The sequence below is a fragment of the Carassius auratus genome, chromosome 13, assembly GCF_003368295.1.
Source record: "Carassius auratus strain Wakin chromosome 13, ASM336829v1, whole genome shotgun sequence".
NCBI lineage: Eukaryota > Metazoa > Chordata > Actinopteri > Cypriniformes > Cyprinidae > Carassius > Carassius auratus.
Window position 1 is genome coordinate 10125690 of NC_039255.1, and position 16612 is coordinate 10142301.

At 37.1% G+C, this 16612-nt stretch overlaps 1 protein-coding gene across 2 annotated transcripts in view; it reads left to right on the forward strand.

Moving 5' to 3' along the window:
• Nucleotides 1-7520: 7520 nt before the first annotated feature.
• Nucleotides 7521-16612, forward strand: part of LOC113112606 (protein jagged-2-like) — a 32966-nt gene continuing 23874 nt past the window's right edge. For both annotated transcript variants that reach the window (XM_026278319.1, XM_026278320.1), the window contains exons 1-2: nucleotides 7521-7769; nucleotides 8343-8663. In XM_026278319.1, the coding sequence (XP_026134104.1) occupies nucleotides 7707-7769; nucleotides 8343-8663 (384 nt within the window). In that variant the 5' untranslated portion in view covers nucleotides 7521-7706. The remainder of the gene's footprint in view (nucleotides 7770-8342; nucleotides 8664-16612) is intronic.

Here is a 16612-nt window from a genome sequence, read left to right on the forward strand (position 1 = left end):
TTTCAATCATGACATCACAGCGTTCTTTTCGCATGGAGCCACTAAGTTACAACATTAGCACTTCAAATGTGAAAAATTAGAAAATTATCTATCACAGCATGTTTTCCAAGAGACAAAATGCTCCCGGGAGCTTCTGAAATACAAAACCATTGTGAATCTGAGCAGCGCCAAAGGTCTGAAACAGATCAGGCTCTTTAAACCCTTAACTGTCAACAAAGTTGACTCCATTTAGAACCAAATCCAGAACTCAAGGGTTGTGTCAGAAAGAGCCCTCCGAGAACTCTGGAGTGTTCTATGCTTACACTAAACAAAGATAAGAGCCATTCTCATCTTCTCTTTTTTGACTAGAGTTTTCCTCTCTTCTGCTTTGAATGATAAGATCTGCCCAGGCATTGCTTTTGGCATTAGGACAAATGTGAGTGTACACTTTGTAGTCTTCTTGACATGGGAAAATGAGTCCCTTTCCTGGGAAATGAATACCAGAATAATGTACATGAAAGGATTATTGCCCCACTTATAAATGTTTGCCCTTCAACATGTCAAGGTTCAGGAATTAGTATCATTCATGCAAAAAAACTAGGAATGCGATTTGGCAAGGGATTGCAGGCTGAGATTTACCATGGAAGAGGGAGAGTGATATGACCTTGACTCTGTGTGTTTTTCCTGTGCTAAACTGAGCTGTGAAGTGTTTGGAACAGAATGGAATGTCTGCGGAATTCCCCTCCATTCCCCGCATCATGCAGTAGAACCTACCTTTGACAGATTTCACCACAATGAAGTCTCTCAACCCTTTTCTCTTCACTTTTTTCTCTCATTCCCTCTCTATCACGGGAAATGTTACCTCATACACAAAAGTACCTCTATGTGTGAAGCACAATTGCACAGGATCCTTACCCGCCTAAGAATATTTCCAACAGTTCTCTTGTTCCTGTTCGAAAACAAAACAAAACCTGAGAACACAGAGAAATGTAAAAGAATTAATTAAAAAAGAAACTTAACAAGTCTTAACAAGAAGGAAAAAACAAGTTCAAGCATCAGGTAAAAAGTGAAAGTGCATGCTTTTGAATACATGGTAAGGCTGAAGAGAAAAACAACTAATTAATAAGATATTTCAGCTATTTTACACGAGCAAGAGTGCTGTTGTTACAAATATCACTGATATTTGAACCAACAGCAACATTTTGAATGTAATATTGCAACATCTCATGCTAGTTCCTATTAATTTTACAAGTATGAAAAGTATTAGTTTATACAATCTCATTTATACTTTTTTTGCACAATCTGACAATTAGGTTATTGGTGGACCTTCGTGCTCCTACATTTTTCTAAAAATCTTCCTTATGGATCACATTTAAATTAAATAGGCTAAAATTAAATTAGATTAAGCTGGATATATATATATATATATATATATATATATATATATATATATATATATATATATATATATATAAAGCAGCTCAATAAACCAAAAGATATTTTGATAAATAAAATATTAGACACAATTTTGTCAAGTACTTTTTTTTTCAAGAGAATCCAAAGCAGAATTTGCATCTCAGATCAACACAGAAGAGTGGTGCTCCTAGTGTTTTAATCAGTGTTGTTGTTTAAGCAAATAATTAAATGACTAACTCATTAGAACAGCCAGTTGTTTCTTTACAATTAAATCTAGTAGCATCCAAAATCAGAAGTTCATTGGGATAGTTTTCACCTACTTTTTTCAAATATTATGAATTCAGATAACCCGTTTTTATAATGTTTTTTGCATGGGCTACTATATAGTATGGAAGCAGGCATAATCGGAGGCAGCATTTGTGTTTTATGACAAATCTCTTGAGTAAAAATAAATGACTAAATTATTTGTTTTCAATCATGAATGAATCAGTTGTTTGAGCAAATGTATTGAATGAGTGTCTGCATAATCAAACACACCTGATTCAGATCATCAGCTCATTAGTAGAGATTCCAAGACCTGAACTGGGTGTGTCAGACAAAGGAGAAATACAAAATGTGCAATGTTGGGGGGCCTCCAGGAATGTGGTTGGGAACCACTGGCTTAGACACAGCCCTGAGTGAGAAGCAGCAGTCCGCCATTACTGTTTTCTTGCTGTGGCTGCTGGAGATACAATGTCAGTGCCAAAGAGCCATTACAAGTGTCGTGTGTTGGGATGCACCAACGAACATAGGAGTCTCCATAGACAACTGAAGACATGGTGGTTAAATTTCATTTTTGAAGTAAAGTCAAAATTTATTTAGCTCATAATGTGATAGCATGTGAAGGCAACATGCAATCAGCTTTGTTATTTTTATGGTGCAGTGCTTATCTTTGTGTAATTCATAAATGCGTGTTAACTGCACAGTACAAACAGATTTTGTGATACTGTTTTGTTTTGTTGTTGGAGGTATGCCTGAGCATGAGATCTTGATGCTCTGGCCTCTTTCGAAAATGAGGCGGGAGCAGGAGCTCATTTGCATTAAAAAGGGACAAACACAAAAGCGGCGTATTTTGGCTCATACCCTAAAAGTGGTAATTTCATAAGCTATAAAAAATTATCTGTGGGGTATTTTAAGCTAAGATTTCACGTACACATTCTGGGGACATCAGAGACTTATTTTACATCTTGTAAAAAGGAGCATAATTGGTCACCTTTAGGTCACAGTTTTGACTCCACAGAATGTTTGAAAGCGTGAATTTCATGTGTTTTTAGCTACTGAATTGCTTATTAAGTTATATTATTTTAATAAAATGATGATCATTTATTAATGTAAATACCTTTAAGTCATCCTATGAACCTCTTAGTAGTTTCCTGAAGCCACTAGTGGGTGAAATCTCCACCATGAATGCACAGACCTGTCTTGAATGCACAAACACAGACAGCAAAGCAACAAAAACATTGAAAAGTCCTAGTCAAATTCAAGGGCTGTTTTATGTATATAATATTTTATTATATAAAATATAATACCCATATAACAAACATACACAATAGAGAATATTCTCATGTGTAGAAGGTCACAGTCATACACAAGGGGTCCTTAGGGATTTCTCTGAGAAACACTTAATCCATGTTCAACCAGCCCTGCCTATCTCCTTCTATTCAGTACTGTATATTAGCAACACAATGTCTCATTGTGTTTGTGTGTGTGTGATTGTGTGTGTACTCCTCCCTCTCTTACAGCACACTAATGCAATGAATGATTGGCACAGCTGACTGAGCTGATAACAGCTCCATCCTCTACATACCCACCCACTGCTAGGCACGCACATACCCGCCTGCGGTTAACACTCATGGGCCACAAACCTATACTCTGCCATGGCTTCTATTCCCAGAAGCCTGGATTAAAACCACAGCTGGGCTTCAAAAACTGGCCTATGTGGTGGGGTCAGATTGCTGTCTAATTACCAGTGTTTTACAATCTCAGGCTGGATCTTGTGAAAAAATATTCAGTGTTTGCAATTTTGCTTGTCGCAGTAATAACCATCAAAATAAAATTAAGTTATTGTGCTTAGCGGTATCAGACTTTATTAGTGGATTTTTTGCCATTTCGCTTACTGAAATTGATGGTGGTTCACCTGTCTGTTTAAAAGTCTGTGCTGGCCAACTGGCCTCCATCTTTACACAGTTCTTCAACAGATCTCTGCAGCTGTGTGAAGTTCCCTGCAGCTTCAAACTCTTCACTATCATTCTAGTCCCAAAAAAATCCCAAATCACTGGACTTAATGACTACAGACCTGTCACTCTCACATGTGGTCATGAAGTCGTTTGAGAGACTGGTGTTGGCCTGTCTGAAAGACATCACTGGAACCTTGCAGGATCCTCTTCAGTTTGGGAACAGAGCAAACAGGGCTGTGGATGATGCAGTCAACATGGGACTGCATTATATAGTGCAAAATCTGGATGGACCTGGGACTTCAGTTCGGCCTTCAATACCATCATGCCTGACCTTCTCTCTGACAAACTGACCCAGCTCTCCATGCCCAACCCAAACTGTCAGTGGATCACCAGCTTCCTGACAGACAGGCAGCAGCTAGTGAGGCTGGGTAAACTTACATCCAGGACTGGTGCCCCTCAGGGATGTGTGCTCTCTCCACTGCTCTTCTCCCTATATACAAAAGAATGCACTGCAAAGGACTCCTCTGTCAGGCTCCTGAAATTTAAAGGTGACACTACCATCATGTACCTCTCTCAGAACCTGAAAAGGGACACTCATAGACTCCACTGCTAAAAAGACCCAGCAGATGTTGTACTTCCTTCTCCCCCTGAGGAATTTCAACCTGCCACATAAGCTGCTGAAACAGTTCTACATAGCCATCGAGTCCATCTTGTGTTCATCCAAAACTGTCTGGCTTTGTTCAGCTACCAAATCAGACATACAGAGACTACAACGAACAGTCAGCACTTCTGAGAAGATTATTGGTTCCCTCATGCCCAACCTCCAAGATCTTTACACCTCCAGAGTGAGAAAAAAGGGCTAGGAAAATCACTCTGGACCCCTTAAACCCAGCCCATTCTCTCTTTCAACTGTTGCCCCTTGGTCAACACTACAGAAAACCAACCAGAACAGCCAGGCACGAGACCCCCCCCACAGGCAATATCAAGCCTGAACAATTAAAACTTTAATAACTATACATTGTCCATTATAACTTACATATTTATACACAGTATCTGAAAACTGTATATTTGTAAACTACATAAACTGTACACTTTTAAATAACACATCTCTACATTTATTAAACCAATAGTTTTTTCCTCAGTATTTTCCTCTATATTATATTGCATTTAATTTCCTGTTTTTCTTATGTTAGAGTTATATTTAATATCTACTGTGTAATTCCTATGCCTGCTTTTTTCATGAGAGCATAACCCACAGGCTGTGATTAAATACAAAATGTAAAACAAAGTATGAGAGTAACCAAATGGATCTAAACAGTTTCAGTTCAGTCACCATTTTAAGGAACTACAATCAGTTTTCAGTGATCATTCAGAACAGGGCAAGCTGAGGTGAGCTGCAAGCTGCCTCTTCTGAAGATTATATTATTCAAGTCAAACCATTGTCACGTCGCACCCCTTCAGTGACCCTAAAAGAGACACACTGAGGGAATCTGCATTAGCTGTAATAGAAGTCTGACTTGAGGTCAGAGGTTAAGCACTCTCATACTCCATCACTGACATTTATAAACCTGAGGCAGAATTTCACACCTCCCAATGACACACCTGCTCGCTAACTCTTCTGCACTTGTTTCTCTCTGCGTCTTCAAGTAGAAGGAGAGAGAATGCATTTACGGTGGCTAAAGATATGATCAACCCTGTAAAGCATGACATGCAAAAAAAAAAATGTAGAAAAAAAATATTTTATCTATTATTATTATTATTTTTGAAATGCAACAGTTTATTAAACCTTTAGAAAAGATAGAAAACATGTTATTATTATATTATATTTGATACATCAGGCTTTTATGGCTTATAAAGTATGATTTAGTGAGTATATTCACCTTACATTTGAGGCAAAAAAAACAACAGTTTTATTCCAAATTTAGTCCAAACTGAGAAAATGCAATTGTTTTGCTGGTCCAATTATTTATATGGCCCAAAATGATGAAATCCTGATAGCTTGTAACATAAATCATTGAGCCACCTAGAAGACTACTTAAATAAAATACATATCTATTGATACAATATCATAAAATACATAATTAACAGTTGTCCAGTTTCCCAATAATATGTTGTATTATGATTAACACTCTGTAGTTTGATTGTGAGGGGCAAAACACACAATGCAATGCAATACTCTGATGACTGAGAGATTCTGTTGCTCTTGTATCATGTTTGATGATGATTTGATTTGCACATTTTTCTTTAAAAAAAAAGAAGAAAAAAAGAGGATATTCAAAAGATGATAATCAAGAAAAAGATGACTTGCTTCAGTCCAGTAATTGTTCATGAAATATAACTAACAATATAAAAGTTATTCTTATTTTTGCTTTATAAAAACTATTAAAGACTGTACCACAACCTGAAGACTGGCATTTTAGGAATGACATAAGGCCATTTAATTCCTAAAAAAGTATGTACTATCAATCTGATGTCTGAAGGCATGTAAATTGTGTACTTAGGTTTCTTTTTAGCATTTTATTAATTTAAAGACCTTAGAAATTCACATATTAAATAAGATACTGTATGCTTTTTGCAGCTGCATGAATGAATGTTATTTTATATGTGAGATAATCTCTTATATGAGCTGTTATCTTTTATATAATCCTGCATCCAAACAGATCAATCAACAAGACTGTATCAAAACTACAGTTGTATTTTTGACTGTGGGCCAAACCTCAGCTTTCATAATAAAGCTACAGTGCTGATGATGACAATATCAACAACACTTCAATTAGTCATACCCTTAGACAAATAATGTGTGCTTCTGTGGTGTAGATATTATATAAATTCACTGGAAAAAAGAACTGTTTCAAAGTTTCCCACCCCGTCCTCGGTCTGTGCATGTTCTGTGAGCTCAACAGAGCCTTTCTTTCTATCACAGCCGCAGTGTGTCACATCCTCAGAGTGCTGCAAGCATTGTTAACATCTAATTCATCTGCATGCAGCTTTCATGCTGACTTCCTCTCTTTATTCTGGCTATGGACCGGCACTAGAGGAACGCAGGATGGAGTCTGACGGCAAGATTAGGACTTCAGCGTCACCCATTTCCAAATAAATGAGAGAGCGGGAGTAAAACAGACAGAAAATCAGGACGTGACACAGCTATACAGTAAATGTGTGATATCATCTGGTTTAGTCTATTACTAACAAACTCTTTTAGATTCTGTCTGTGTACTAAAGAACAAAATTTTAGCTGGCATCATGGCTGAGTCACCATACACACACACACACACACACACACACGCACACACACACAGAGACACACTAATGGCCTGCAATAATCTCTTCAAATTTTGATGATCACTTCAAAATTCATCGCAAGTTGTTATTAGATTAAAAACACATTCCTGTGCAGTACGTTTAACTCATATTTTCCAGTAATCGATCACTAGAGGGCGCTCTGTATCTGTTACCTGCAAACATTCACTCATGCCTTGACATGATTTGGACTGTGAAAGAGTACTAACAGGGCAAAATGCTACCAAAATAATAATAGCAAGATGAAATAAATAAAATTTAATTAAAAAAAAAAATACATACTTACAACTTACAACTTAGTGTTTAATGATCGCTTGCAGAATGTCAACCTACTTCTACCAGTAATTAAATAATCATTCAACTGTCAAATATTCTAGAATGGAAAATCATTCCTGTTGTGAAAGATTACAATTATTAAATAATAATAGTACTTTTTAGACGCTTTAAAATATTTTTTTTATACTTACTCTACGAACTAATTCAATAAGCCTGTGAGATATATAATTAATAGGAAGGCCCCGCCCTCTGACAATGCTATTGGCTGAGGCAGATGTTCTACTAGAGCTGATGACTTGCCAATGGTTTATTGAACTGTCGATCAAGCCCGTTCAGACGGCTAGTAGTTGACTGATATAGTGAGAGCAGCACGCTGGAGGAGTGAGTGGATTACTTCCATCTCATCTTCTGGACGTCTTGCGGAGAAAGGAATCACTTTGAATGGCTGGATTTTTGTGGATAATAATGCATATATGTGTTTTCTTTTTTTAACCATGTCGTACTAACTTCATAGGAGTCATGCATAACTATTTTGGAGCTTGTTTCTCAGTAGTGTTCTTAATTGTGACGTTTTGGACTGAGGTGAGTTAAACTTCCTTATGCCTTTTTAAGTCCAACCTTTCATTCACTAGTTGAAAAGTCAATATATTAAAAAACCGTTTTAAACTGAACTCATTCATTTTTGTCAAATTAGATTTTGGGATTCTTGTCCTAATAAAATTACCCTGCTGTCAGTAGAATCATGTGATCTTGATCCTTGAACTTTAAAGGCGTTTTAAAGCCAGTTCGCGTGCACTGTAATGCATCTACACAGAAACTTTTAAAGCATTGTCTAAATTATTCCTAAAGCAAAGTGCATATTTCATTAATGCACAAACAGATTCATATTTGTGCGAGTGCATTTGACTGGTATATTTGCAATACCCTTGTATAACCCTTGTAATAACAATACCCTTGTAATAACCATAAAAAGATCACTCCTTAAACAAATGTACGTCAGTGCACTGTATCCGCTATATTGTGTTGAGCTGCATGTTCTGTCTTGCATTATTTTTTTTATTATTTTTTTGGAAGGCTGACAAATGATTCTGTTAAGTCTTACAAAGCCAATATGTTTGCATTTCATAATTTAACTGCTGTTTATGTTATTTTTAGGTATGCCAGTCGTCGGGTTATTTTGAGTTACAGTTGATCAGCGTGGAGAATAACAGGGGTGAGCTCGCTAATGGAAACTGCTGTGACGGCGCACGGAGCGCACGAGACGGTCTGTGCGACCGGGACGAATGTGACACGTACTTGAGAGTGTGTCTAAAGGAATACCAGGTGGAGGTCACCACATCAGGGTTTTGTACTTATGGCACTGGGAGCTCGAGCGTGATCGGAGGGAATACATTTCAGTTAAAAGGATTCAGTGGAAACCCAAACAGGGCCAATGACCTCGGGACCGTTATCATCCCCTTTCAGTTCGCCTGGCCGGTAGGTGTTCACCGATACTCTCTTTCATCAGCTCTTCAACAACAAACAAACACCTTTTGTGGACGTGTTCTATATTAGGTCTATTTAGTCTACACTGTGAAAAAATATCTGCTAGATTGTATAAGTTTTTGAACTCGAATTGTCTTCAATAATTAAGTTCAATGGTGTCAGAGCTTAACACTGCTGGGTGTCACTTTTATTTGACATTTGGGGAGTAACAAAATAATAAATAATATGAAGCCCAGCTTATGATAAGGATTTAATGCTATATGACGTATTATCCACCTTAAGATCTGTGGAAATGCTATCTGGTCTAAAATTATGATTAAGAGTCCAAACTGGTTGATATTTCCACTTAAAGCCAGCTTGACCACCTTAAGATCAGGTTTGTTGTTGGTCCAAGATGGTATTGCTAGATCTTAACGACCGGTTTAGACCAGCTTGAAACCACCTTGTTCCAAAACGTTTCCAGCAGATTGAAAACGCACACGTGAACATGCATTTGGTCTTAACAACAGCAACTTGTAGCCTACGCTATTGCAAAGCAAATGTTTGACTCGATGGGAAGAGGAGAGGTCGGTATCATGGTGGTCACTGGTGTTAATCGTAGAGATGATGAGTAGAGCATCTCCGGTTACGGCGCGCGTTCGGCTGAGATAGCGATTTACAGTACAATTACACGTTTAACTGATGGTGTCGTATTTATAGGACCTTGTGTGTTTTACTTCAAGGGGCTGCAATACGACCATGTATTGCGGAGTTTAGAAGGAAGACGATCAGTACTAGTCATTCATCTATCCACCGGTCAGTGGCGGTTCTTTTATGGCGCCCGTGGCGAACCACCCCTCTGCCACCTCAAAATGAAATTAGATTTACATATATTTTGCTATTTTATAAAAATGTAGCCTATATATTTAGACTATTACAAATTCAGACAAAAAAAAAAAAGTGATTAGGCTAATGTTACATTTGTTTTAAAAAATACTTTGTTGAAATATCAAATTTTAACTGTCTGATTATGTTAGTTGGACAGAAAAAAAGGATTTTTGTTTCCCTATATGTACTATAATAACAACAAGCAACATAGCATAAAATTAGTCATTAATTAGTCTATTTAAATTAGATGTAGCCTACCTGCATACATACTAATTAGGCTATCTTTTGTGCATGGCCCCTATCTTTTTTTGGAGGTAACGTAAAATAAAGGGAATAAAGTAGTGAAATGAATGAGTTGAAATGCCGGTGTTTTGTCGAGTGCGCGCGCTCCTTGACTAACTGAATTCTGCAATCATGAACTCTCTCATCATAAAACATAAAGTGCCAATGAAAGTGTGATGTAAGTAAGAAATTCCTTTCACAATGTAGACAGATTCAGTGATGGGAGTTTTTTGAGAGTTCCTAAATGGTTATTTAACCCAACAATGAATCTTCTACTCACCCTCGAAGCATCATAGGCGTGTGTGACTTTATTCTTTCAGTATAATCCAATTGAAATTATATTAAATATTGTCATTGCTCTTTCAAGTCTTACAAGCGAGTGTTTGTTGGGGTAAGCGAGTGTTTATTGTCAACTGTTCAGAAGACGTGAAATAAAGTGCGCACATCTGTAATAAAACGTCCCTCACACGGCTCCGGGGGTAAATAAAGTCCCCCTGTAGCGAAACCATGGGTTTTTCGTAAGATAAATATCCAGATTTTGAATTTAATAAACACCTTTTTCTCATTTCTGCTGACCGTGGGGTACCAGAAGACTTGACATACCCTAGAGTTGGTTCACCCTCCGTGTGCGTCTGAGTGAGAGTGTTTTTCTCCGTGTACACACTTCGAGTCCCGACCGGTTACTGACCCACACGATTACGTGATATTGACGTTGACGTGTCATGCAAATGAGCAGGAAAACCCTGATTGAGCATTATCGATTATTTATTTTTCTAGTGCAGGCGCCCATGACTAAATATATATCTAACTCAAACTTTAAATGAACATTTTATAGTATTCTCTCATATTATTCACATTCTCATTAATATATAGTAACTTGTTTCTTTCCATGAAAATATCCAAGTAAGCTGGTATAGTGTTTAAAACACCAACCAACAACATATCTATCAATCCATTCTGAATATTTCACTTTAGCTATAGCCTACTGTATGTATTATCTGTCTGTCTATGATGGTGTAGCTGAAAAGTGGACCTGCCAATGCTGGTTTAAGTTTTTTTTTATTCAGCAGCAAGTCTACAACACTTACAACTAAACAGTTGCTACAATTGATGTTACTGTAGTAAGGAATCATTCATGAATCATTCATGAACATCATCAATCATTAAACTTTGATCATTAAAGCAAATTTTTATTTTCTTAGTGAAATAATCTTTATATATGGTCATCAGTGAAGGGCAACAGTTGCATGAGCTCATGCTGTTTTGGGCAAAAGTAAGATTGCTTTTTTCCCCTTTTTTTTCAAGAAAGGCACAATTTACACAAGACAGATCTCTTGACTAGAACTGGCATGCTCATGGAGTGATATCACAACCAGAAAGATGGAGAAGAGAAAGAGAGAGGCAGTGGGAGTTGTCTACACGATCATGTTTCAGATAGCAGCATTGTTGCTAAATAGACCAGAACAGATAGTTTGTAAGATAACGCAAGGGGCATTACTGTGGGTACAACATTTAACTCAAACCACACAGTGCTTACCTGAGTGTGAGTTTGTTGTTGTTTTCTTTGACCTGTTAAATATGTTTTGTAAGTAGTGAAAAACGCGGAATCAGTGCATTTGAGTCTTGTCTGCTTTCAGATTTAGGCCATGGTGATAACAGTAATGTTGCGGTGAGAGTGGCCTGTGTTCTTCTGTTATATACACATCTTTTAAAACGGCTTTGTTTTAAACACACAATAATTGCTCAGTTGAAGATGAAATCATGTACATACATTCCAGACCAAAAGTTTGGATACACCTTCTCATTCAAAGAGTTTTCTCTATTTTCATGACTATGAAAATTGTAGAGTCACACTGAAGGCATCAAGGGCTATTTGACCAGGAAGAAGAGTGATGGGGTGCTGCGCCAGATGACCTGGCCTCCACAGTCACCGGACCTGAACCCAATCGAGATGGTTTAGGGGTGATCTGGACCACAGACAGAAGGCAAAAGGGCCAGCAAGTGCTAAGCATCTCTCGGGGAACTTCTTCAAGACTGTTGGAAGACCATTTCAGGCGACTACCTCTTGAAGCTCATCAAGAGAAGCCAAGAGTGTGCAAAGCAGTAATCAAAGCAAAAGGTGGCTACTTTGAAGAACCTAGAATATGACATATTTTCAGTTGTTTCACACTTTTTTGTTATGTATATAATTCCACATGTGTTAATTCATAGTTTTGATGCCTTCAGTGTGTATCTACAATTTTCATAGTCATGAAAATAAAGAAAACTCTTTGAATGAGAAGGTGTGTCTAAACGTTTGGTCTGTACTGTATATAATGAGACATCATTTCTGGTATGCATAAGAACATCTGTGTTTTTCTATGGACTATTTGGTTTCCCTATTCAATTTAAGACTATTTCACAGTTGCCTACTTAAGTTTAGTTTTAGGTCTAGACTGTGTCTCAGAACGTTATCTGGTCACCTGCCTATGAATAGATTCATAAGTGCTGTTTAATAAGCTTTGCAGGTGAGTCATGTGAGAAACTGGTCTCACATTCAGCTGGGGAACTTCTGAATATTCTTCCTTGCTGTAACTCGGTTGAAGTCTGAAGGGAGAAATATTTGCAGTCTTGTGTTAATACTGGTGAAGACAGTCAATAGTAGGAAGGAAATCCTCCTGCTGTGATGTTTAATAGTTATTTTTGGAACTGGCAAACCACAGAGAGACACTTGCTAGTGAGAATAAACCTCCCATTATTTTTCTCTGCAATTTAAGGAATGGTAGACAATATACTGTTGGATACAGTTAAATCATTGCACTTGGTGCATCATCATTGTTATTTAGTTGAACATCAGCTAATCTGAAATTTGCGAGACACTTACATCTGCTGTTGTCTGTAGTTTCTTAGCGAATCGGGTGTGCCAGGGGAGGGACTCAGTTTACGGAAGGTGATGTTTATGAGCCTTATAAGTCCTGCTGTGTCTGACGTCCTACAGCTGTGAGATCTTTGATACTCTTCCAGCATACCATCCTTTGTTTTTGGATAAGAATCCACTCCCACTGAGTACACACAAGTATAGAGCTCTACAAGTCCATGTTCTGTTTCACGATAAGTTCTCAGACTTTAATCTAAATCCTGAATACACATTTAAGGAAAGAGATCTTTTTACAACCAAACAGAAATAATACAATAGCAATGTATCTTTACCAAAGATAACGTTAGCTCTATCTGAAGCTGTCAGTGTATCTGGCTGTTTTGAGATAATTGGTCAGGACACTTACATTACTGTACCTTTGCTTTGTCAGTTCTGTCTCCGTTTTAAATCGCAGACCTGTCAAGATGCTAGGGCGATTTCTTCACATTAAAAGTTTTACTAAAAGAGATTCTAGTAACAGAGATTCTAGTGACAGACAAACTTGACTCATTAATTCTTTACGGCTAAAACAGTTATGAGGGCATGACTAAATGTTAAAACTTTATTTGATCTCCTCTACTCTTTCCAATTATTTCTTTATTTTCAAATCTCTCCTGTCCCCCTTTAACCCCATCCTGCTTTCTTTAAATCTTGGATGAGTGTTGGGTCTCTTGTTTCACGACTGTTTCTCTCTCCTCTTTTTTTTGTGAGCATTCTGTATAGTTGCCTGCACATTAGATCACAGGTGTTTGATGCAAACCTGCTTTGTGTTCTTCAACTGCACTGTGATGTCAGGAGTGTTAACAGTTGATGTCAGATCTATTAATGCAAGCATGTTTCCATCTGGGCTGATTTAGTCTTCAGAAGCTCAATGTTCCTGCAACTCATGTTATTTTTCATGCAGTCAACTTAAACAAAATGGATAATTATTCTTCTATTATTTATCAGAAATGTTACTTATTATGATTAATAAATATAGTTGATTCAATGTAGGATTTTCTATCATATTACTGTAGCTAGACAGTTTTACTAACCACTCCAGACCATCTAAAGAAATAATTATCTCAAAGGTTCTGTCAGTAATTACTCACCTTGATGTTCATCCAAACCCATTTGACTGTCTTTGACACTGTCAAGCTCTGAAATGACTCAAAACACCACTGAAAAAAAAATTACAAGCAGTCCATATGATCTGTGCAAAGTTTTCTTGAAATCTTCTTGATAAGGTAATGGAACAGAGTCTGTCTGTCTGAAATTCTTGTCCTAAACTGGCCCATATCACTGGAGCAGAAAATCATGGAAAGGATGGAATTTTGGGGCATTATGTTTTGTTTTGCATCCACTCACTAGTGCTAACCATCATTAATTCTGTGCCACAGAAACCCAAGCACATGGGGTATGAAGGGACTTACACAGGTGTGTTACCAGCCTGCACATATCACATTTAAGTGGAACAGTTTCCGTTTAAGTGTGTCACTGTGCATTGATTTGCATTTGACCTTAATCCTGTGATTTTTATCATCATATACACTCAGATCAGATTTTAATATAACAGTCCCTATACAGTAGGTGACGATATATGGGGCAACTTTTTGGAGCAATGCTGCTTGAAAACTTTCCCATTGAGAATGGGCAACAAATTTTTATCTGGATACTTTAAATCATTCGTGGGCTCTGTGTCTCACCTGGTTACCCATTGATGGCAAAATTGCTCAGCAACACTGCTCAAAAAGTTGCCCTGTGTATCATCACCTACTGTATAGGGACTGGTATATTAAAATCTGGTCTGAGTGTATATGATAATAAAAGGCACAGTCAGGCTAGGTTCTCACAATGTTCGTCCTTCTCACTGCCCTCTGAGGTGTAAAAACTGTGTCACTTAGGAGGTGTAATTTATTCATTGCCAGTGTGTGCGTGTGTTTCACTGTATCTGCTGGCATGTGTATATGCATGTGGGTGTCTTATTTCCCTCTAACTCCTTCCTGCTCCTGCTATTCCCTGGGTTGGTGTCTGATGGCTGTCTTTGGAGATTAGTAACTTTGTCTTGCGCCACTGCACTGACCAGGTGTTAACATCAATATGCTCATGCTGGAAACTAATGCTACACAAAGCCTTTCATTAATTTGCTGACATTGATTCCTCAACATCCGGAACATTTAATGGGTTTGGATGTTATTCTTGATATTATAAAGCAGTAGGCAAGCCCTAGGGGGTCTGTGGCAGGACTGCAGGGGGTCCGCCAATTATTGTCTCTTGTCAAAGAAAATGTTTGTGAAAAAATAACATATACATTGCACAAAAATACAATATTAAGTTAACTTTAATCAAACATAAGTTAAACTAGTTTTATTTTCCTTCCCACAGTAATGATTATTTTTAGTGGATTTGTGATGCAAGCCTCATATCAAAGTACTTAAATACATTAAATAAATAGTTAATCCAAAAATTTTATTTAATCTTACCTGTAATAAAAAAAAAATGGGGTGGACTTTCCCTTTATTATGGCAGTACTGCATACCCACAGATAATTTTATTGCATTTTATTAGAAAATCCTATGTAAGCCGATTAAGATAATATGTGAACACATTTTGATCAAATTAAATGGATCAAATGTGACAGTAAAGACATTTATAATGATACAAAAGATTTCTATTGCAAATAAATGCTGATCTTTTTAATTTTTTTTATCAGCATTGATATTAACAAGAAATGTCTCTTGAGCACCAAATCAGCATCTTTAGAATGATTACTGAAGTATCATATGACACAGAGGTAGAGTAATTACTGGAGTAATATTCTTCAAAATTTAGGATTGTAGGAAAACATTTCAGTATATTTTTAACACATTAAAATGGAAAAATATATAAAATTGTACCATTTCACAATATTTAAAGGGACAATAAGTAACTTTTTAGGTATTTTATTATCTAAAATCAATATTTTTATTCATAAATATGCCCTCAATGGTGTACAAATACCTATGCCAATGTTTAAACTAATCCTTGTAAATGAAGAATTTATTATCTTTATATACATGGGACGGGTAGGTTGACGGAGGCTTCCATGTAGTTCCGCCATCTTGCAAAACTATAATAGCAGAGAGGGACAAAAAGTACCAAGCCAACGCGTTTCCACAGCGCGTTTTCGGTCAGAGCCAGAAACGCAGGTGCAGAGCAGTGAGAGGCGCTTGAAACTGCACCGGCAAGTTTAAAAGTCTGGATTGCATTCTTATTATGGACCATACATATGCCGCGCCACAGGAGAAGAAAACATAGTCGCCAAAACAGTCAAAAATAGAACATAAAAGGAAACGTGACCGTAGATTACAGAAAACAAGAGTTAATGTCGGGGAAGCTTTTTCTAGGTGGAAAGAGCTAATGCTTGATAAAGATTTCAAAAGAGACGCTGAAGTGGCCAGTTTTCTTCTCGACAGGTAAGTCAGTGTTACAGTCTATATTATAATATTTTTTTTATATCTAACAATGCATATAATTCAGAAAATATAACGAATAAATTAGACATAACTACTAATTACAATATTTCATGTTTTCCACAGTCAGTAATTCATACTGTAACATTCGTTTGTTAGTTGTCATGTTGCAGTTTGTTTGAAATAACACACCTGTTCACCTGAAGGAAAACTCGACGAAGTGCTATTAGAAGACATCCTGTCAAAGCTTTTTGGTACATATCGCCTACCGTAGATGCAACGCGCATTTGAAAAAGCGAGGCGCTGGAGAGCAAAATTAGTTTGAATGCAAAATACAATTTCACCACTAGATGGGAGTAATTCCTACTCAGTGTCCCTTTAAGTTTTACTGTATTTTTGATTAAATAAATTATCTTAATGAGCATATGTTGACAAAAAAGAAAGAAAAAAGAAAACGTCTTTCC